Here is a 21072-nt window from a genome sequence, read left to right on the forward strand (position 1 = left end):
TTTTCAATCTGAGAGCTCAAAAGTTTTTCTAAGAGAAGAAGATGCAAACCTCGCAGTGAAATTATCACAGCTGGCAACAGCATCTTGTGTAGGGCAGGCTGTGGAGAGCAAGGCTGTCCTGCCAAGACGTGGGGTGGCTGGCCTGCTCTTCTCCCTCAGAACAGTACTTCTGGATTCCCTCTCAAAACATCTGGCTGCCGCTGGCTGTCTAGCAAAGCCCTGCATGCGAACTGACAAAGCCTGGGGGAATTATCTCACCGTAGGTGGCTGCTGGTTTTCGTGTATGTCAGAGATACGCCATGTGCTGCTCTTGTGACAATCTGGCTCAACTGTTTGAAAAACCGTAACTGGTATACACACAGCAGAGCAGCTGTTAAATTTCCATGGGTGTCCAGGTTTCAGCTGGGATAGAGTTAATTTTCCTCCTAGTAGCTGGTACAGTGCTGTGTTTTGGATTTAGGATGAGAATGATTTGGTAACACACTGATGTTCTAGCTGTTGCTGAGTGGTGCTTACATTAAGTCAAGGACTCTTCAGCTTCTCATGCCCTGCCAGTGAGGAGGCTGGAGGTGCACAAGAGGCTTGGAGGGGGCACAGCCAGGACAGCTGACCCAAACTGGCCAGAGGGATATTCCATGCCGTAGGGTGTCATGATGAACATATAAACTGGGGAGAATTGGCTGGGAGATGGTGACCACTGCTTGAGGATGGGCTGAGCATCAGTCAGTGGGCGGTGAGCAGTTGCATTGTGCATCACTTGTTTTGTACATTCTATTCTTATTATTGTTATTTTCCCTTCCTTTTCAGTCCTATTAAGCTGTCTTTATCTCAACCCACAAGTATGACCTTTTTTCCAATTTTCCTCTCCATCCCACTGCAGTGGGGGAGTGAGCGAACGGCTGTGTGGTGTTCAGCTGCCTGCCGAGTTAAATCACCACAGGTTTCATCCCTCTCAGACCTTTTCCATCCTAAATGGGAGCAGGATCTCCCCACCGTTAGACTTGTGAGCTGCTGTGTGTAGGGAGCTTATGCTAAGAGATGCTTGTTTGGTTTATTTTCCTGGGTGCAGGGAGCGGGCAGAAGGAAACCCCTTGATTTGATAGCAGAAAGGGTGAAAACTGCACCTTATGGGACACAACGCTCAAATGGCACTCAGGGTAGGCAGAAACTATGATTAAATCCTGAATAAATGTATGAGGGTATCACTGAAACAGGGGGAACAAACCTTGTGTGAGCAAAGGGATGGTATAGCAGCTGGGGAGGGAAGGAGAATGGGTGATAGATTGGGGGTCTGCAAAGAAGAAGATGTGGCTGGAAATAAGAAACTGGGACAAGGAGTGAGGCAGAATGACAAAGAGCGTTGGCAGAGAGGGTGGTCTCTGCTACATCTGACCTGGGAGAGTGAAAGAATTTAGATGAGATATTATGGGTGGGAGATTTTAACTGGCTGTATGTGCAGCTGGCAGGGCAAAGAAATGGCACAGAGGTGTTCCTATGAGACTGTGCTGGAAGCTCTCGCTTGAATGCCACCTTTCTTTTAAACAAGCCTTCTACCTTGTAGCGTTAATATCTTGTCTTTTAGTCTGCAGGGGTAAATTGCATTCTCTTCCTGAATTTCACAGTGTACAATACAGAGTATGAATGCAAAGGTCTTGGAACTTTCTTCAAAATTAAGTCACATGTCTGTCTATTTTTTTTTGAATAGCAGCATTGAGTGCTTCCTTTACCCTTCAAATGAATGCACAAATAGTTGGTGTGGGGAAATTCTTCCAAACTGAGATCTCTGCTAAATCGAGTGTCAATTTTTTTTTTTGCCTGTTTATAGAGATATCAATCTGTGTCGCTGCTCCCTGTTTTCAACTACAGATGCCCAGACTGTGGTTTGTGTAACATTACTGATGGGAGAACCATTTTAACTGGTACTTGTAGGCCAGAAGAAGAAATGAAAATTATAAGTGAAGATACCACAAATGAGGGAATTGCAAATATCATAGCGGGGAGGGGGAAACAGCAGCTCTGCCCAACGTTAAATTGTGCACCCCACAGTATCTTGAAAATAGTTGCTGAAATCACAGGAAATGTCGATTGAGAATGAGGAAGAGCTGTGTCTCCTGATAAGCCCTTCTCCTCAGGAACTACATGGCCAAAGACCTTCAGTCTCCTGAACCCCTGTGCTTCTTTCTCAGACTTGATAAGAATCCAGTCTGAAAAGGAGAATTAGTCTAATAATCCGAATGCATATTTTAACAGCGTTGGCAATATCAGACCCATCAGTTGGAAAAATAACTGAACAATGCTGACCAGAGAGAGGATGTCTGCACGGCACTGGGGACCTAAGCAGAGCTGGGGAGCCCAAAGGAGCTCACGGCTTTTGGAGGGGGTTATGTTAGTTTGGGTGAAGAACAAGACAGAAGAGTCACAGAGGTATTGCCTATATCGATAGATGTTAATGTGCTACTCTAGGAAGAGTTAACAAGGCATGAAAATTTTGTTCAATTTGAAAAAAGGAAGAACAATAAAAACCCAAATGTGAGCACATGAAATACTATCATCAAGAGAGCAAACTGACCTGTAGTTGTCAATAAAGATGCAGTTGTTTGTTTTATTCTGGCTTTGATTTGTATGAAATGATTCTTGAAAGCAAGGCCAGTTTCAGGCAATAGAAATCCAAGCTGTGTGTTCTGGTGATCTCTAAATCTGATTATGTGGCTGTACCCACAATGAAACTTGACTTTACCTCCTAGGGAGTGTTTGGGACGTGCTCTTAGGTCATCACCCTTAGTGAAGTGACAATGCTACGGAAATCCTACCTGGTAAGAGTCTTAGCAGGGTTATGCCCAGAATGCAAACACTAGATTAACGTTCATGTTCTGACACTGATTTGATGTTTAACAAATAATCTTTCTGTGTTTTGTTGTTCACTTTGCTAAATGAGATAATCGTTCTGGCTCTGCTCCCTAAAGCAGTTTGACATCCATGACTGGAAAACACTCAACAGAAATCTAGCTTCATAGAATAACTATACAGAAATCTAAACCCTGCGTCAACAAAATAGTCACTTCATCTTTAATTTCACCTAATATGTATTTTGGTTTTAATTTAATTTTCTTGATGGCAATCTAACTGCAATATTGGCATAATAATTCATCTTTAAGCATCATGTTTGTTTTGGGGCATGCTTGCATACTAGTATCCTGCTTATGCACAGTGGAAGTATTGTTCCTTCACCCTGAAAGGTAAACTCTAAAAAAAACCATTATAAACACAAATGACATCTATTATGAATAGATGAAAGCTTTTTTTTGACTCAGCAAAAGTGTGAAGGTCCCTATTAGCCCAGCTGTACCGAGAAATTGCTCCTATCCGAACACCAAATACAAACTTTGCATTGCACAGTGGAAGGATGTAAGACAGAAGTAAAAGCTTCACGGTCTGATGAAAAGAAAGCCAGCTTCCCCTTTCCCTGTGAGCTGTACGCGCCGGCCCTACTGAAGCTGCGGTATCTCAAGGGGAGCGGCACTGCCTAGGAAATATACTTGCATACTAGATCTGAGCTCTTTAGAACCAGCGCTATAATTAAAACAGAGCCGAAAGCTCGTAAGCCATACATTTCAAACAGCCAGAGAGAATATCTCATTTTCACACCTGGAAAAATAGAAGCAAAGTCATTACAAAGAGATGAGTCTTGCCGCTTACTCCCTTGCAGCCATCACGTAGCATTTCTTCACTCGTGCAAACACAGCTCATCAGAGACACCCCCAAGCCCACAGAGGCTCAGGCTGTAAATGCACCTTAGCAGTGGGACGGATTTTTCTGAGTTGTTTTTAGTTGTTTGTTTGTTGGTTGCTTTTTTTTTGCCTAAAGAGTGTTAGCAAGCCTACCGCTCTGCTGAGCTATCCCAGCCATCTGCCAATGTGGGCTCAAAAGAACATTCTTCAGGGCCTTATCCAATTTGTTCTATCTGATTCATTAAAGTAATTACTCTTGCTATTAAGTCATTGCTTGGAGTTTGGCAGCTGCATGATAATCTGGGACCTAAATTTCTAAGCTAAAATTCTTGCGTTTATTTCATGAAACCTCGCGTTGCCTGAAATGAGCAGGGGTCCTGTCCAGGTGTGAGCAAACCCTGGTCCAGCGCTGAGCAGCTTCTGCAGCCGTGACCAAGGAAAAGGACGTGTGGGAAAGCCTCTCCTCTGGCTTACCAGGTCTGCTGGGATGAGTGGTGCTGCACTGATACAACAGGAGTGGCATGATTTTAGCTGCGAGTGATGCGACGGCACCAGAAATACTTGGCATCAGTTATCAACAGCATCCTCAAATGTCCTTCGCTTTTGAGTTGTGCTATGACTTCATTTAGCAAGGTGAAAGCTCTGGGGAAATGCTGTGAATGAAATTTTCTACAGCATTGCTGAACTGGAAGGTCCATGTCATCCTAATGTCTCAGCGGGTAAGGAGACAGGACAGAGCTGAGGAAGGTTTTTTGCCCTCTGGATTGTAAATGGGAACATCCTGATGGTCAGCGCTGACATACAGCCCCTCTTGAGCACAGGAGCAGAGCCCTGCTCCTGAAATCCAGCTCCCTGCAGCACCAAAACACCAAACTGAAAGAAACAAGCAAGGAAAACCAGGATCATTTAGCAAGTCCAGAATGGGACCCTCCATCTCCAGGGTCTTTGAACTTGAGGAGGGACGAACCCCATCATTCACAGGGGCTAGGCAGGCACAGGACGTCTCTGATCGCCGACACCGCCCAAATCCACCTGTTCTGAGACCTCCTCGCCCACCCTCCCATCCACCCTCCTGCTTCTGTTCTCCCTGGGACCTGGCGCCTGTTGTGCGTGTGATGGAGTGTGGCAGAGTCTCTTCCTAATTCAGTGTTCCCAAATTATCTGCTCTCAGTTTCCTAATCCTGCCAGGAGACAATCTGGAAGATAAGGTGGCATTAAATTTTTTCTGCTGCAAATAATTGAAACCTAGCAGGTTCTCAAATGTTTAATTTTATTGCACCTTTCTTCGCAGTGTTTATGAGCTTTTGCCTATTTATAACTGCACATAAAGTTTGAAGGAAGCCTCTTGCAGCTACAAATTCTTGTGCTAGATCATGTAGTTCCAACCCCCCTGTGCTGGGCAGGGAGGCAGGGACACCTTCCACTTGACCAGGTCACTCAAAGCCCCGTCCAAGCTTCACAGGAATGTCGTTGAGCTGCTGGACACTCATAATCTACCACTACACAGAGCCATAGAATGGTTCGGGTGGGAAGGGACCTTTAAAGCCCATCCAGTCCAACCCCCCTGCAAGGAGCAGGGACATCTCCAACCAGATCAGGTTGCTCAGAGCCTCGTCCAACCTGGCCTTGAATGTTTCCAGGGATGGGGCATCCACCACCTCTCTGGGCAAGCTGGGCCAGTGTTTCAGCACTCTCATAATAAAAAATGTCTTCCTTATATCAAGTCTGAATCTGCCTCTCTCTATTTTGAAACCATTACTCCTCGTCCTATCACAACAGGCCCTGCTGAAGAGTCTCTCCCCATCTTTCCTGTACCCCCCTTTAGGCACTGGAAGGCTGCTCTAAGGTCTCCCCGGAGCCTCCTCTTCTCAGCCTGTCCTCACAGGAGAGGTGCTCCATCCCTCTGATCATCTTTGTGGTCTCCTCTGGACTGTCTCCAACTGGCCCATGTCCTTCTGCTGTTGGGGGCTCCAGAGCTGGATGCGGGACTGCAGGGGGGGGTCTCACGAGAGGGAGGAGAGGTGCTCAACCTGTTCGCCTCGCCGCTTTGGATGCGGCCCAGGACGCGGCTGCATTTGCAGGACCCTTTGCCAGGCTTTTTCAGGGCTGTGGCGAAAGGCCGCTCACCTCTCCCGGCGGGGCCTGACCGCGGCCTCCGCTCCCCTGTCAGCTGAGGGCAAGGCGTGACGTCACGCGCGGCACCTCTGGCCTGTCGTCAGAGCCTCGTGACGTCATCCTCAGGGGCGGGGCGGGGGCGCAGGTGGCGGGCACGGCCCGGTGTTCCCGGCTGAGAGCGACGGGCCCGGCCCGGCCCGGCCCTTTCTGGCGTAGCGCAGCCCAGCCCGGCCCAGGGCGGCGCGGCCCGGCGGGAGTTGTAGTGCGCAGCGGGCGGAGGCGGCCGGGCCGGCCCCGGGGCGGACTACAAGTCCCAGGCGGGGCGGGCGGCGGCGCTGTCTGTGTGCGGGAGCGGGCGGCGCGGCGGGGCTGGGCTGGGCTCGGCTCGGCGCGGCGGTAACCTCCCGTCTCTCCCTCTGGCAGTAGCGGCAGCAGCAGTGGCGGAGGCGACGATGCAGGCGGAGTCGGGGATCGTACCGGACTTCGAGGTGGGCGAGGAGTTCCACGAGGAGCCCAAGACCTACTACGAGCTGAAGAGCCAGCCCCTCAAGAGCAGGTGGGACGGGCGGCGAACCCGCGGAGGACGCGCTGCCCCCCGCGCTGCGGGTCCCGGCGCTGCGGCGGGCCCTTGGCGAAGGCTGAAATACCACCCCCCCCGTCCCCCCCCCCCCAGCCCCATCCTGCGCGGCGGGGCGGCCATTTAGCGCTGCCTGCCATAATAGCGGCGTTGTTGGGCGGGAGGGCGGGCCGGGCCGGCGTTATGTAAAGGGCATTGTTGGCCGTGCGGGGCCTCGCTGTCACGCCGGGGGAGCCCACGCCGCCCGTGGGCTCCTCTGCTGGGGTTGGGGACACTGCTGGTCTCGCCCCGGTGGTCGCCGCCGCGGCTCGGGCCCGTGTCCGTGTCCACCCCCCACGGCAGGTGTGGGGCCCGGGTGGGGTCAGCGCAAAACTGCGAAGGTGTCGCAAGGTCTTGTGGCATGTGAGGTGGTTTTTGGGGTGTTTTTCTTTTTTTTTCTTTTTTTTTTGGACTTTGAGAGCAGGTTTGTTACTTGCCGTTGCTCGGGGACTGGAAAGTTTTGCCTAGGAACGTCACTTTCTTCCTGAAGTATTTTTCCCCCTGAGACAGACCCTTTATTCTTATCTGGAGCGTCTGCGTCGCGTAGATGTGGTCTGTGAAGGGGAATAAGGCGGCGTGCGTGTTTCTCTCCCTTGGGGATGTGCTCTCTGTCCTAGCACCGGCAAAAGAAAGCAAATGCTCTCCCGCGCCTTCAGCATCCCCCTTGTCAGCGATGGCACGTTTCTCCCTCCTCTGCGTTTTCATTCAGAGTACTCTGGCGGTAACACACCTTCCATTTTATCACAACTCTCTCCTAACCCGTACTCAGCTGAGTGTAAGGTCATTGCTGCGAGTGTATCTTATTTGCAATCAAGTCTGTTGTTAGCCTGCCTTTATATTCATGGGCTTTAGTTTTGAACAGTGCTCTTCGTACATCTGCGCATGCATTTTAAAAATGAATGGGAAGGTAAATAGTATTAAAAAAAAAGTGTTAGAATAAGCTTAGGTTTACACTGCCTGTCAGACAGACTTCAAAGTAAATAAATGAATTTTTCATCATGCTCTGAACGTTTAAGAAACATTGAAGGTCTTGTAGTAAAAGATGTTAAAAATTCTGTTGCTGTTGCAAGGACTGGCAAATCTGGGGCTGCCTCTTGCAGCCTGTCTTCACGGCAGCCCTGTCTCGCGTTGAACATTTGGTATTGCTGAGAAATGGTGCATGTAGCGGTGGGCATGTGCAACCTTTGACAGCCTGGCACGCCAGCTAAGCTAACCAAAGTTGCCAGAACTCCTCTGCCCTCCAAGGTTGTGTGGGGAAGTTGCTGTTATCCAGGTAATTAGCTGGGAGCCAGGCTAATGTGTGGAGAGAGGGTGGTGCAGAGAAGATGGGTTCATCAGCAGTGGTGGGTTCCAGCTGTGATGGAGGTGGCCGGGAGACCCACAGGCCTTTGGCTTCAGTGCCCAGATCACCAGTGAAGCGCAGCAGTCGCGGGATAGATCGGGGAGCACTGATGCCCTGCAGTCTTGTTTAATAGCTGTTTTTGCACCAGCCATGGGTTCTAACTCGTATGCAGTTGTTGTTCCTTTATGGTTGTCCACTTTGTAGTCAGCAGTTTGTCTGTGCCTTCAGATGGTGTGGGCATGGAGCTTAGATACCAGCTCTGCATTTGACCTTGCACAGATGTTCCAACTGCTGTTAATTCCTGTGACTTGATACTGTGGGACCTCAATGCATCCCTGCATTGTTGGCTAAACCATCACAACTTCTCTCAGGGGGAAGTGAATAAAGATACTCTGTAATGAGGCACTGGAATATTTGGCCATCTTTTAAATTTTGTCGCTTCAAACTTCCCTAGACTGAATTGCCCCAGTATGTTCCCACCTGGTACTCCTGCAGAGCCAGCACTGCCTACCCTTTGGGCATAAAGGGACCTCCTGGTGAATCATTCAGACATTCTGGTGGTGCCTCAGGCCAACATCTGTTCTGATGTTTCCAGGAGGGCTTGTTGGGTAGAAGTGACCAGCTTGCCCCAATCCGCCTCCCTGTCCCTCCACACGTACCCATGCTTACAAGAAGGAGGAGCCCCGAGGGTGGAATAACAACCCATGGTTTTTCTGGCAGATAGCAAACTGACATGTTAACCTTCTGTGTGAAGTCTGCCCAGCTCACGTACAGCTCTTACCTCGAGGTAGAGTCACAGTTGTCTTCCTGGTCTTGTAGGAGATGAAGAAGCAAAGGAGTCAGGAGCCCCTGCCGGGTCCCTATAAATCTGTCCCTGGAGCCAGGCTGATAAAACTTGATAACAGGAGGCAAAAGTTGCTCACAAACCTGTTTGCTTCATGATGTACAGATCGTAATCTAGGAGGACTTCTGCAGTCCTTCAGCTTTGCTCAGGCCTGAAACCAGTCTGACTGATGATTATCAAGGGTATCGGCATCACCCTGCTGCTTTCTCTTGTGGATGTAAATCGGGAGTAATTGCACAGCAGTCAGTGGTGGTGTAGCCATGGGACCGCGGCCGTGGGAGTTGCTTTCTTACCATCTTCTCCGCAGCCTTGCTCTGGAAAGGTGTCTGGGGAGCAGGCAAACCAGAGGCAATAGCTGGTGTTAGGAGATTAGTCTAAATAGCAAGCTACACTGTTCCCTGGTGAGAACTACTGATTTCCTAGCAACATTCAGGGCTTTCTCTGATCTTTTTTAACTCTAAGAGGTGAGAAGCATCCTTGGCTTACTCATAGCAGCTGAAATTTTGAGTGCATAGAAAAAGCCATCCAGCTCAGAAATATGTAAGCACGTCAGTACTCTGAACCAAGAAAAAACTTTCTTTGTGGCCTGGTTTAACTCAGCCCTGCCGATATTGCTGTCCTTCACTCGGTAAAACTCTCCTATTTGCTTCCTCCCAGATTGCTTGTTTTCCAATATATGATATCCAGTTAAAGATTTCTCCTCTTCAGTGTGCCCTCACAGTTACTCCATCCATATTTCATAATTCAAGTCCGCAATCCAAAGCCGCGAGGGGTCCAGTAACAAAAGCTTTTTGCTGTAAATACTGTACTAACTTAGGCCAAGCCACAGTTGAGTGTTAAAGGCCAAGGAAAAATGTAAGCCCAGCAAAAAGCTTTAATCACAAGGGATGGAGAGAACACATGGGGCTGAGATACATCAGTTCCAACCATATTTCCTAAGCCCCTCAGACTCAGGAGAAGTCAGCTTCTTGTGCGAAGTGCTAGATGCATTTAAGGGTTCTCTGGAATTTGCTGTGGTTGAATGTCTTTGAAAACTGAGAAGATGTTTCAGTCGCTTTGGTTTCTCCAGAGTCACTTTTCACTGTGGGAGGAAACTGGGCTGTATGGCTGGCCAGTAAGACAATGATTTTTAATTTTTTTTTTTTTTTTCCTCACATTCATACTTTATTCCTCTCCTGCTATATTCCTGAAGGGTAATAGTTTTAATTTATAAGTACATATGCTTCAATATGTATGTGTTTGTGTAATGAACAAGTAAATAGGATTTCTTGTCTGATACAAGCAGTGCACAGTGAAGTCAACAGTTTTATTTTCAAGCAATCAGTTGAAGAAAATAATCAGTGATTACCAAAAGAAAACACAGATCCTGACGTGTTGGCATGCAGTCATCAGGGCACTGTAGGCTTAAGTCTGTTCCACTCCTAATGTGGATTCTTTAAATGATTTGACTTACTAAAGCAATGTTTTGGATATCGAACTGGTATTTGGAAGTAAAGACTTTACAGTCTGCGCAGGGCAGTATGTACCAAGATGTGCCAAATGCAGCAAAAAAAATTTCTATATTCGGTTGCTTTTCTCAGTTTATTGTTTCTCTGTTATGTCTATCCGTTTGGATGGCGTGTGTGACCTAGCAAGTGCCAGCAAATTATTGTCAGTTTTTGTAATTGACTGCCTTGCTTGTAATAAAACCATGTACTTCCAGGTAAATTACTGCTATTTATGCTGTTTTCTGTTGTCCTTTCCCAGCTTACTTATTTTCAGACTGGTCAAAAAGCACCTGAATGATCCAGTTACTGAAGTATTTTTAGTAGAAAAAAATACTAGGAAATGCTTTTAAATTGCACGATAGTTTTTTAGGAAGCTTATTCTTACTTTATGAGCAATAACATTGAGATGTAGAGTTTGTCATTACTAAAGTAGTTTTGTTTTCATAAAATTCTCCTCATTCCTGGTGTACGAATAGGATTGTTTCTTTTTTTTTTTTTTTTTTTAATGTAAGCCTTCAATATTTTACTTATATCAGCTAGAACTCCATCTCTATCCAAGTAGGATACTCTGTGAAGAACTCTTTTTTTTTTTTTTTTTTTTTTTTTTTCTTCTGGTGCTGTGCTAAACACTGAAGTCTGGATTTAGTAAAAAATTCCCTTTTAATACACAGTGTTTGTTGAGGAAATACTGATTTTACCAAAGAGAGGTGCACGTTTTTTCACTGCGTACTTACTCTGGAGCCAAAGAAGACTTTTCTAAAGTGTCTTAGTCTGCAGCTGATCAAATTTAATTTTGTAAATGAACTTTGCAGCATGATTAAATTTGAACTTGATTGCATTAGGCTTCTCAACATTGAGTTTGTGCCTTATTGGAGGTAGTCTTTTCGTATTACTGCTATTTATGGATCTTTATTCAAGTGTTTTATATTCTGGTTGGGTTCTGCAATGCAGTTTGTTCAAGCTACTGCTTATATCTGTTCCAGTTGTGCAAGAAGTGGAAAATATCCTTTATTTAGAACAGGTCACATGGGCTTGCATCCAGGAACCACGTCTCGATGTGTTTAAAAAAAAATAAAAATGTATCTTGGAGGAACAGATTTTTAAAAGTTCCTGAAATATTTTTCCGTCTGTTACAGAGGAACGCTATGTATTTTAAACTAAAAGGTAATAATAGCTGAGTTTAAAGTGATATGTAGGCTAGCACTGACTGAAGTCAATGGTAAAAGTCTTAACCGACATCAGTGGGGGTTGAGCAAAGCCAAAAGTACGTCTCTTTGAAATCTCTCCGGTAACATTTCAGTGAGTGAGTCAATAATCCCATGTTTATTCTGCACCTCAAATTCGCTTCACTGGGAAGGAAACCCTTGCCACATCTTTTTGTACTCTTTTATTTTTGAAAACAATCTCAAAAGGAAAGGCTGCAATTGGAGTGTCTATTGTTTAAACATGTGGAGACAATAAGCGGTATTTCTTTATATTTCTTTATGCTGGGAGCTGGTGCTGCACCCTGTCTGTAGCAGAGCGTTTTTCATGGCGAGAGATCCTGGTTGACCTTTTCTCTTCTGTGAAACTCTTGCTCTGTTATTTGCAGTAGGCCTTTGCTATTTAGGAAGGAAACAGAAATAGCCCGTGAAATTCAGTTCAGCATTTGCTTTGATACGAACTATTGAACGTCACCTTTTTGCTTCCCTAGCCTGCTTTCCTTGGGAGGGTTTTGTTTCGCTGCCAAGCTGATCAGAGGGAGCACAGATATTTTGAGGCTGAGCGGACTGCACTGACTGTGCACCTTTTAGCATGCACACGTGGTTCTTTTTATTTCTCGGACTGCTGGCTCTATTAGTTGTGTGGAAGTACATATGCACTCAGCATGAAATAAATCCATACCTTTCTGGTGAGCAGGAAGCTTCCCTAGCTGGCTGCTATCGATTTACAGAATCCAGGTGATAGTTTGGATCAGTATACTCTTCTGCCTTTTAAGTGACTGAAAATAAACCGATGCAGCCCTGCTGACTGGTAACTGGGGTGCCCCTGGTACTGCTTGTTTCCCCACGTGTAGTGGAGGTAATTTTAGAAGCCTCTGGACTAGAATTTTTGGGGCTGCTCTGAACCTACAAGTTGTCATTAACAAGTCATTGCGGAGCGTATTCTGCACTGTGCGTGTTTTTATTTGGCACTTAGGGTGATGTATCGGATGTCCGTGGTGGTAGGCAGCGTAAGTAACTCCTGCTGTAGGGTTTGGTCAGGATCTAGAAGAAGACTGGGAAACAAGAGCAGAAGAGACTTGCAGATGTGTTATTTTATAAACAAATTTAGCCTCTCACCACGTTCTGTGGTTAAAAGTTTAATGGGAAGTAATCTGTACAGCTGGTTAAAAAGAGGGTAGAGGAGAAACGTGTTCCAATGCTTAGTATGCTGTCCTCCTATTCCTAGGTTTGTTTTCCAAAGCAATGCACTTTAAGACTTTGAAAATGAAACAGAAGAAGTAATTTTCTGTTTACTTTTCTGGTAAAAATTGAAATTGTGTGTTGGCTGTTAATTGTCTTCTGAGAACGATCTGCTGTTCCAGTATTGAGAACGAAATGAGAATCCAACTTCCTTTAAGCTGGTCAGGCTCTTGGCTGTTATTGTCTGTCTCGTTCTATTTTGAACTCAGAAAGTTTTCGAAATACATTGGTTTTAACATTTTTGTTCTGTAAAATTCACTGTCTTTTAATATCATTTTTGCTGGAACAAAGACAACATGATTAAGCAGTATGGCATGGCAGATTTTGCTGGACAGTTAACTATTGCATCACGATCATATTATACTGAACTGTGATTATTATTATTATTTTTTTTTAATAATCCTAGCAGCTAAACAGTAACAGGACAATTATTGGCTTGCGTGTAGTTTTACACTTCATTTCATGCTGGGCAAAAAGAGCCCAGGAAAAGAAATATTGTTGCATATTCATAATATAACAATGGTACTGCTTCATCTGCAGAAGCTGTAAAAAAGCTGATGCTGCTTTGAGTATCAAGACTGAAATATTTACGTTCACTGGAACCAAAGGCTGACACAGATCAGGCTGTTCTCCAGCCCATCTCTGAGGTTACATGCAGTTTGCAGTGTTAGACACGGCCAAGCGTCTGCTTGCTGTGGATGGGCACTAGCAATTTTGGGGTCCCTTTTGCAAGGGCCCTGTCCCAGTATCTTTGGCCAGAATTTCAGCTTGTGATTTGCATAGGCCCTATTCATTGTCTGTGGGCTCTACGTGAAAATAAGTGTTTCAGAGAGGGCATAGTAGTGTCCAAGTGAGAGAGGATGATGTAGGTATACTGGTACAAGTACAGAAAGTGTGAAAATTAATAAAGAAGGCTTGCAACGCAACTGCTAGCTAGTACTTTAACCACTAATATAACAGTGCCTTTAGATTGAGCTCATTTTTTCTGGTAACATCTCTGCTGCAAGGGCTGCTGTACTGTTTGTGTTAGCAGCTTTCTGCCAAGCATGCAAGCCAGGCTGTGGTGGTTTATAGCTTTTTTTTTTTTTTTCCTTTGGTGGTAAGTGATTATGTAGAAACCCTCTGTAGGCTCCCCCCAGCCCTGACCTGCTGCTCGCAGCTGCTGTGTGGACTGGACTGGCAGGTTGAAGGGCAAAAATGTGTTGCTGTGATATATAATTACTTCTTCCAGTATGAGCCAACAGAGCTGCTTGCTGTGATGATTGTTACGTATGCTGCTATGTAAAACAGAATGCAAGTTTAATGTAGGGTTCGGGCTAGTATTTTAATGTTGTAATTAACACCCTCTAACAGTAAACAAGTTTTTTTTTTAAATCAGTTCCCATGAAGATTATTCCTTTACCATGTAGGCAGACATACATTTGCAGATGTAGCGTTTACGAATTCTGTATTACTTGGAGAAATGAGCATCAAGAACAAACAAGTACCTCTTTTTCAGACCTTTTTCCTCTTACTCCAGAAGAGTAGCACAGGTACAGTGTCAGGCGGCTGGAGATCGATCCTGCAGTCAGTATTTCATAGGGACATTTCAACTAAGGGAAACATTCACATCTGAGACGATGCGACATTTCCCATTTCTGGGAAGAACTGGATTTCTGCTTTTTAGATGCTCCCCCAAAAATGGTGATCTAGTTTCACAGGTACGTTGCGCCTCTGTTTCTGCTGCTTTTTTTTTTGACACAAAATGGGCGTAAAACTACCTGAACGGCTGCTGAGGCTGGAGTGGCTGAGTGGAGCGTGCTGGGGTGTCTGGTGTTCTCAGAGCATCTTGTGAGACTGCGTGTGAAGAGACCACTGAAGTTGCAGGGAGCAGGAAGGAGGTCTGTATCTGTTCAAACCTCCAGAGGCAAGCTTCGTCTGTCTACGTGCAAGGATTGCGTGCGTGGTTTGACCTACTGTTACATTAAAGGATTTATTTATAATGAATTCTGAGAGAAAAGGACTTTATATGGTGAAAATTGGCGTTTTGGGTACCTGGAAAGATGTTGATCAGCTTTGATATATTTGGGCACTGGAAGCTGGCCAAGTTTAATGTGTTTAAAGCATCACACCAGTAACAGATTCTGTACTGTCAAAGCTTGTCTGTAACCCTCGGATGCTGAGACACTGTTTCTTGTCTTCACAGTATGTGACAAAACAAACTGCTGTGTGAATGGTAGAAACCTAGTAGGGCAGGGGTGTTGGGATCTGGAGACCAGAGAACAGTAACAAGAAGTAGGAATAACTGGAATGTCCCAAATGAACAATGCTTCAGCGAATGGAGACAGGAACGATGAATGACTGTTACTAATCTTACTGCCAGCCATCCTGTTGTAATATGTAAACACATAAAGAAAATAGGAATTACTGTGATTCTTTCTGGAGAAGAAAGCCAGGTAGAAAACTTGGGATGGAGCTAAATCAGCTGGGAACTGTTTCAGGGTAAGAAGATAGGAACAAACTTTCCAAACTGTCAGATAAAAGGGATGGGGAGTATGGGCAAGGTGGGGTTGTGGTCCTGGAGCTTCAAAATGGGAAGTCAGAACAGTACCATAGAGATGGAAAAGGATCATTGAGATATGAGTGGGAGCGCCTGGCTGAGCATATTTTGTGCACATTTACTATTTCCTTTCAGGATTTTTTGGGTTTTATCTAAATAAAGAAGGAGAGAATTTGTGTAAAATATGACTGACTTTGGAAATGCTGTTTCTGGATGTGTCCCCGCATGGTAATACACAGCTGTAAATCCAGACTAGGAATATAGAGGTAGAGGGAACAAACCAAACCCTTTTTATAGTGTTTGTGGACTTCAGCCTGAGTAAATAACAGTTGCAACGTGAGAGAATGAAGTCAGAATGATACTGAGATGTGTACATGTGCAGGAGGGGATGATCTTCCAGAAAACCAAAGGGAAAAAACCTCTTTTGGGCTGTTTATTGGAAGATGGAAGGAGTTCAGGGAGATGTAGGCCTCTTGCAGTGGGTCTCCTGGAATGCCATTAACTACTGTGTTTGGATTTCTGTTCGGATTAGGAAGCTTTATGCTATTTGTATCATATATTTACAATTCTACCCAAGCTTAGCCACGCTAAAGGCACATCCCCGATGTCAGTCTGTCTAGTAGCATAGTTCAGAAGAGTTACTGGGATCATTTATTTATTTATTGCTGTTGTAACACGAAGGTTGCTATCTGATAAATAATTATTCCACCCTTGAGAAGGCACACTGTAAATCTGTTAAGCTGCTCCTTTGTTTATTAGGCTTGTGCATAATGAGTTTGGAATTTAAGATTAGTGGTATGCTATGCAACTGCTCATTTCATGACCTCATCCTCCTCCGCGGCTCGCCTGCATGTCCACCTGTCACATCCTGTTGGGCACCTAGGGCTATATGCATAAGGGGAACTTTAGTTTAGCATTGCATCATCTCATTTTTATGTCTTCTGCTGCCTAGTGGAATTAAAAAGCCCCATGAGGTAGGTGTTGAGGTTCCTTACAGAACACATGGGCGAAAGGTGACTTCAAAGCAGGCTTGTGAAAACTGGCATGCAGAATGGGGGATTGCCTGAGTCAGCCAGCGAAGGGTGCGAGAGGCTGGTGTTGGTGTTGAATGCCGTCCCTTGAAGAATTGGATGTCTGGTCTAGGAGAGCTGTTGCTGAACCTTTATTGAAGCGATGTGCCGAAGACAGATCTGCTCTTAAGAGATAAGGCGGAGCAGGTAGTATGAGATCCCCCTACCCCAGCCTTATCCACTTGGGACACAGAAGTCTTTTGAGTTCCAGTCCTATCTGTGACTCAAAACATGGGATTCATCATGTCCACCACCCTTTGGAGTGCCCACAGCAATAAGCCATGGGCTTTCTGAGATGTTTGTTTTGCAGAAGCTAGGCCATTGTGCCTTGTACAGTATTCATTAAACTGGTTAGGGGCAGGAGTGGCTTGGTGAATGCATTCGTTTGGGATGGTTCTCACCCTGCTCCAGAAAATAGTTATTTGTACGAAGTGGAACAGCTCTACCAGGAAGCAAGGAAGATGTGCTCAGAAATTAGATTGTTTTCAGCTCCATCTGTTTCTAAAAGGCAGTTGTCCAAATCTCTGTAATTGGAGTCACAGCATGAAATACGGGGCCCTGCTTGAAATAAAAGTGGTGATATTTGGGGCAAGGGTAGCTGGATGAAGGGAAAATGTCGTTAGGGATATGGGAACCAGAGATTCCTGAATTGTTGCAGGAAAGCAAGGAAGTCGAAAGGTGGCGTGGACCCTCTGATGGCCAAGGGGCCTCTCTGAGTGCTGTGTATTGGTGAGGAAGCTGTCACGCAGAGGTGGATATTAACAGTACAGGCAAGCGTATATCGGCTTAGTTTTTTAGGAACGCGAAATTGTTCACGGTGCCGCAAGAGAAGCTTGAATCTGTGTAGAAGTGGGTTATTTCAAAGGTGTAAAGTGAGTAAGATGGGAGATGAAGTAAAATTGTCTCTGTTGTGAGCTTGTTTTTTTGATTTAGCTTGTTGCACAATTTACTGTTTCAATCTAATTGCAAAACTACTCTGCAAGTGATAATTTGGTTCCCAGCTAATACAGCTTTTGATATTTCCTGTACAAAGCTGTGCTGTAGGAGCTGCTAGCCCTGAAGATGCTGTGGGCCAGCAAGGACTTTCTGTTTCTGAAGTGTGTCGAGTGACATAGAAAAGCATGAAACAGATCTGCCTGTTGTAAGGATCTTGGAGGTGCTGGAGCTGCGGCAGAGAAAACAAGGATGGCTGGAAGAGGCCTGGTGCTGCTGCTGCTGCGTGTTTGCAGAGCTGGGAGGGGTCTTTCTTGCAGCTTTTTTGGTATTTCCCAAAGGAATCAGGACCCTGCCTTTACAGCAGCCTCCTGCTTTCTGGGAGACATCCCTCTGAGTAGGCAGTAATTACTGTCTTTCCAAAGAAGTCCTCGTTTGTGGAGGAGACTGTTAATTATCCCTCACTCAGCCTTTCTAAAGAAGGTGCTTGTAAGAGTTGTGCTGGGGTACCACAATCTCCATAGCACAAAATTTCCCTCCTCTGGGTCTGCAGTGTGTGCAGTGATCTCTCGTACCGATCTGATGGGACCATTCTTGGGTCTCAGGTGGGATCTTTAGGGACTTGCTCTTTGAAACTGTTGACCACTTGGCCTTTTGCCTTGCAGCACCACTTCAGACTATAAATAGACTTGCAGAGGAACAGGTCCAATGATCTTGGGTTCCCAAATGCCGTTCTGCTGTGATGAGTGTCGCGCTGCGTACCGGCTCAATGAAAGGAGGCTGGTGAGACAAGGTGGCTCTTGCAGTCAGCTGCAATCAAGAGCACCTCTGATGGTGGTTGCAGTCTCAGCTGGTAATCTCACCATTTTCCTAGCCACAGCTTCTACTGGGCAACCTGGATGTTGCAGCTATTTAAGGCAGGCACAGAGACAGGCACGTGGAAGATGACCGCTCCTGCTCACTCAAAGGGTTGTGAGAGCGTTGATGTGCTATCGATATGGTGCGATGTCCAGCAGATCACGGTGATATTCCTGTCTGTGCCATCTTGGCTGATGTGGAAAACCAGCGGTACTGCAGGAAAAAACATATTAATGATCTAGAGAAGATTCTGTGACCTCTTACAGTTCCTCCTTGTTGAAGTACTGGGTTTGCTCGCTAGCCTGGTTTCTCATCTCGTTTTTTTTGAGATGTGCTGTGAGCTGGAGGATGGTACTGGTTTGTATGGTTACCAGTCTTATCCCCTGCTATCTGATAACTCCTGCCCCGTTGCTATGAAACGTTTTAGTGAGATGCTGTGTAAAAGGGATGAATATCCATCTGTAACTGCAGAGATATTTTTCCATGGCTCATCTCTTGCTGATCTTTCTGATCAATTTTCTAACTCTGCTCTTGGTGGATTTGAATGATTTCTGGTGTGGCCATACTACTATCTGATGCCTGTTTCCCACCTGTAATTTCATTTGCATTGAGGTTTATTAAATAACACAGTGCAGAAAATTACAGTATCTGTCCTTGTTGTCTCTTGTCAGTGGGTTTATTTTTTTGTGGCAAGGACTTTCATAGCTCTTGAAATTCCAATTCTTTAATCACTGTTTAATCTAAGACAGTTTTCCCTGTATTTAAAAGCTGCAGAATCAGGCTGTGCTTTGGAGAAATGCTAAATTTGGCTACTTGCAGAGTCATCCCAAGTACATAGGTTGTTCTGTAGGTGCTGTTTGGCTGCTTGTAGTGCTGTATGTTACGGAAATGCAATTGCTCCTTTCTGCATGTAGCATGGGAAAAAAAGAAGTGGTCAGACTAGGAACTGTGTGCGCTTCGTTTGGTGGCACTTAACAGTTGCAGAGCACCTTTGGCAGCAGAAAGATGGGTGCTGTAGGACTGCAAGATTGTATTGATTGTGTTGCATTTCTGCTGGAACAAAAATATAATGGCCTCAGCATTTGCACTTTCCACTTGTGTATTGTTTTCTCTTTATTTTGTGTATTTAGAAAATGCTATGGTGGGCAAACTGCTGGTTTAGTATTTTCTGTGGAATGAAAACCATCTGGATAATTTAACTGAATTTTATCGAAGTTTTTGGTAACAGACTCTTTTCTGTTTCCTGCCATCTTGTTAGTTGAAGATGAGATTTTGAGTTAAAATTCAGGGAGGTAACTACGTGCTGGTGTATGACCTGGAATTCTAGAATCGACTTGGACTTTTTTGAAGTTGTAAAAGTAATCGAAATATTCAAAATAATATACAGTCTTTCCCAAAAGCGTTCTCCTTGAGCAAATGCCTGCCATAGGCTTTTTCCTCCCCCCTGCAATGTACTTTAAATCCTTGGCATAGTGGGAGCTGCAAGCTAAAGAAAGCATCCCGCGTTCGTGCTAAGGCTTCTTTGAAAGAGATCAGGCTGAAACGCCAGCTAAGCTTCAGCATATGTTTGAAGACCTCCCTTGATCAAACCCCCGTTCAGCAAAGCACTTCCATGTGTTCTGTATTTCAGAATCCTAAATAATTCAGTAGGTTTTACAGTTGTAGGTTGAAACTCGTTGCAGCCGTAGGGCTGTAACAAACATGAGAGTGCTCTGCCCCGATCCAGCAAACCTGAAGCATGTGAACTGTGCTTAAGTTTCAGCTCGTGGTTTGAATATGTTGCTGGACTGGGAGAAGAGTGTTCAGTATACAGCAAGCTGTTAAATCTGACGTACTTTTGAGTCTGACACTGTGGTTTCAATGTAGTCCACTTTTATTGAAATATTACTTTAAAAAGTAAAAAAATCCCACTAGAAGAAGGTAAAAGCATAATCTTTTCCACATCGTATGCACCATTAACTGAATTCCAGTATAGTCTGTTTAACAGAGGAAATTCAAATTCATCCCCTCGAAAGATTTAATATTTAGTTTCTGGTGTCCTGATGACAGCGTTGGATTATGGGTTCTTTTTTTTTGGGTGGTGTGTTTTGTTTTGGTTTTTTTAAGTGAGGTCAAGGAAAGTGATAAAGTTCTCTACACTGGAAAGTTTTAGGTGTCTGAGAGATTAGTATTTAGATTTGCATGTGCTTAAATCATGAAGAACAGTTCCTTGAGCACTCGTATGTGTGTGCGCGCGCCTTCTGTGATAGCAAATGTGTGGCTTCTGTGAAAAAGGAGCTGTATGTAACTGCAGCTTTCTGAATCCAAGCTAGGTTGTTCTCAAAGCCAACCACGGTGTTATTGATCTAATATTGGGTGTCACGTGGACAGGTTCTGAAAATTTGGAATAGGGTTATTTTCAACAGTCTTGTGTTTTTCTTAGTGGCTGTGTAGAATCAGCGTCGTTGAGGTGACACCTTTGGAGATGATCTCGTCCAGCTTCATTGCTCGTCATGTTGAGTGGGTTGCTCAGAGCTGTCTCTTATTAGGTTTTGAGTATCTCCAAATACAGAGACTACACAACTTCTCTGGGTGACCAGTTCCAGTATTGATGACCCTCACAGTAAAAGAAAAGTGTGGGGTTTTTTTGTTTGAGCTTTGTTGTTGGTTTTGGTTTTTTTGTGTGTGTTAAACGTAACTCAAACAAACTGGTTTTTGACTTGCATATTGCAATATGAAGTGTGCAGGAGGCTGCACACCTCCTCCCCAAGTTGCACTCCTTCAGCTTTGCTTTTTTAAGTAAGACAAGGGGACTTACTGCTTATCTGTACTGTTGCAATTTGTCCTAAGAGCAATTGGTTCTACAGGCATAGTTAAAGACTTGGTGAGCAAAACTTCTGCATCCTTTTCAGTCTTGGCTCAAAAGCCACCAGGTTTTCTTCCTTGTCTTGATTCAATCTTGTTTGACACAAACTAGTGTTTTGCTCTGTCATTCCTCATTGTGGATGGATGCAAAGCACCCCTACAACTTAACGTTACGTTTAATAAGTGCTTCAGCTTCAGTGCAGAGGTTGTGTCCAGTGCTGCAAAACAGCACCTTGGTATTGTTTGTGCAAA

At 45.0% G+C, this 21072-nt stretch overlaps 1 protein-coding gene across 4 annotated transcripts in view; it reads left to right on the plus strand.

Moving 5' to 3' along the window:
• The first annotated feature begins 6052 nt into the window (after nucleotides 1-6052).
• MITF (melanocyte inducing transcription factor) overlaps nucleotides 6053-21072 on the plus strand; it is a 105065-nt gene continuing 90045 nt past the window's right edge. For 2 of the 4 annotated variants that reach the window (XM_086755294.1, XM_086755298.1), the window contains exon 1: nucleotides 6054-6399. In XM_086755294.1, the coding sequence (XP_086611420.1) occupies nucleotides 6296-6399 (104 nt within the window). In that variant the 5' untranslated portion in view covers nucleotides 6054-6295. Of the gene's footprint in view, nucleotides 6400-21072 lie in introns of all 4 variants that reach the window. The other 2 variants (XM_086755293.1, XM_086755299.1) reach the window with 2 other exon arrangements.

Source organism: Chlamydotis macqueenii, chromosome 10 (genome assembly GCF_036417535.1).
Source record: "Chlamydotis macqueenii isolate bChlMac1 chromosome 10, bChlMac1.mat, whole genome shotgun sequence".
In the NCBI taxonomy this organism is placed as follows: Eukaryota; Metazoa; Chordata; class Aves; order Otidiformes; family Otididae; genus Chlamydotis; species Chlamydotis macqueenii.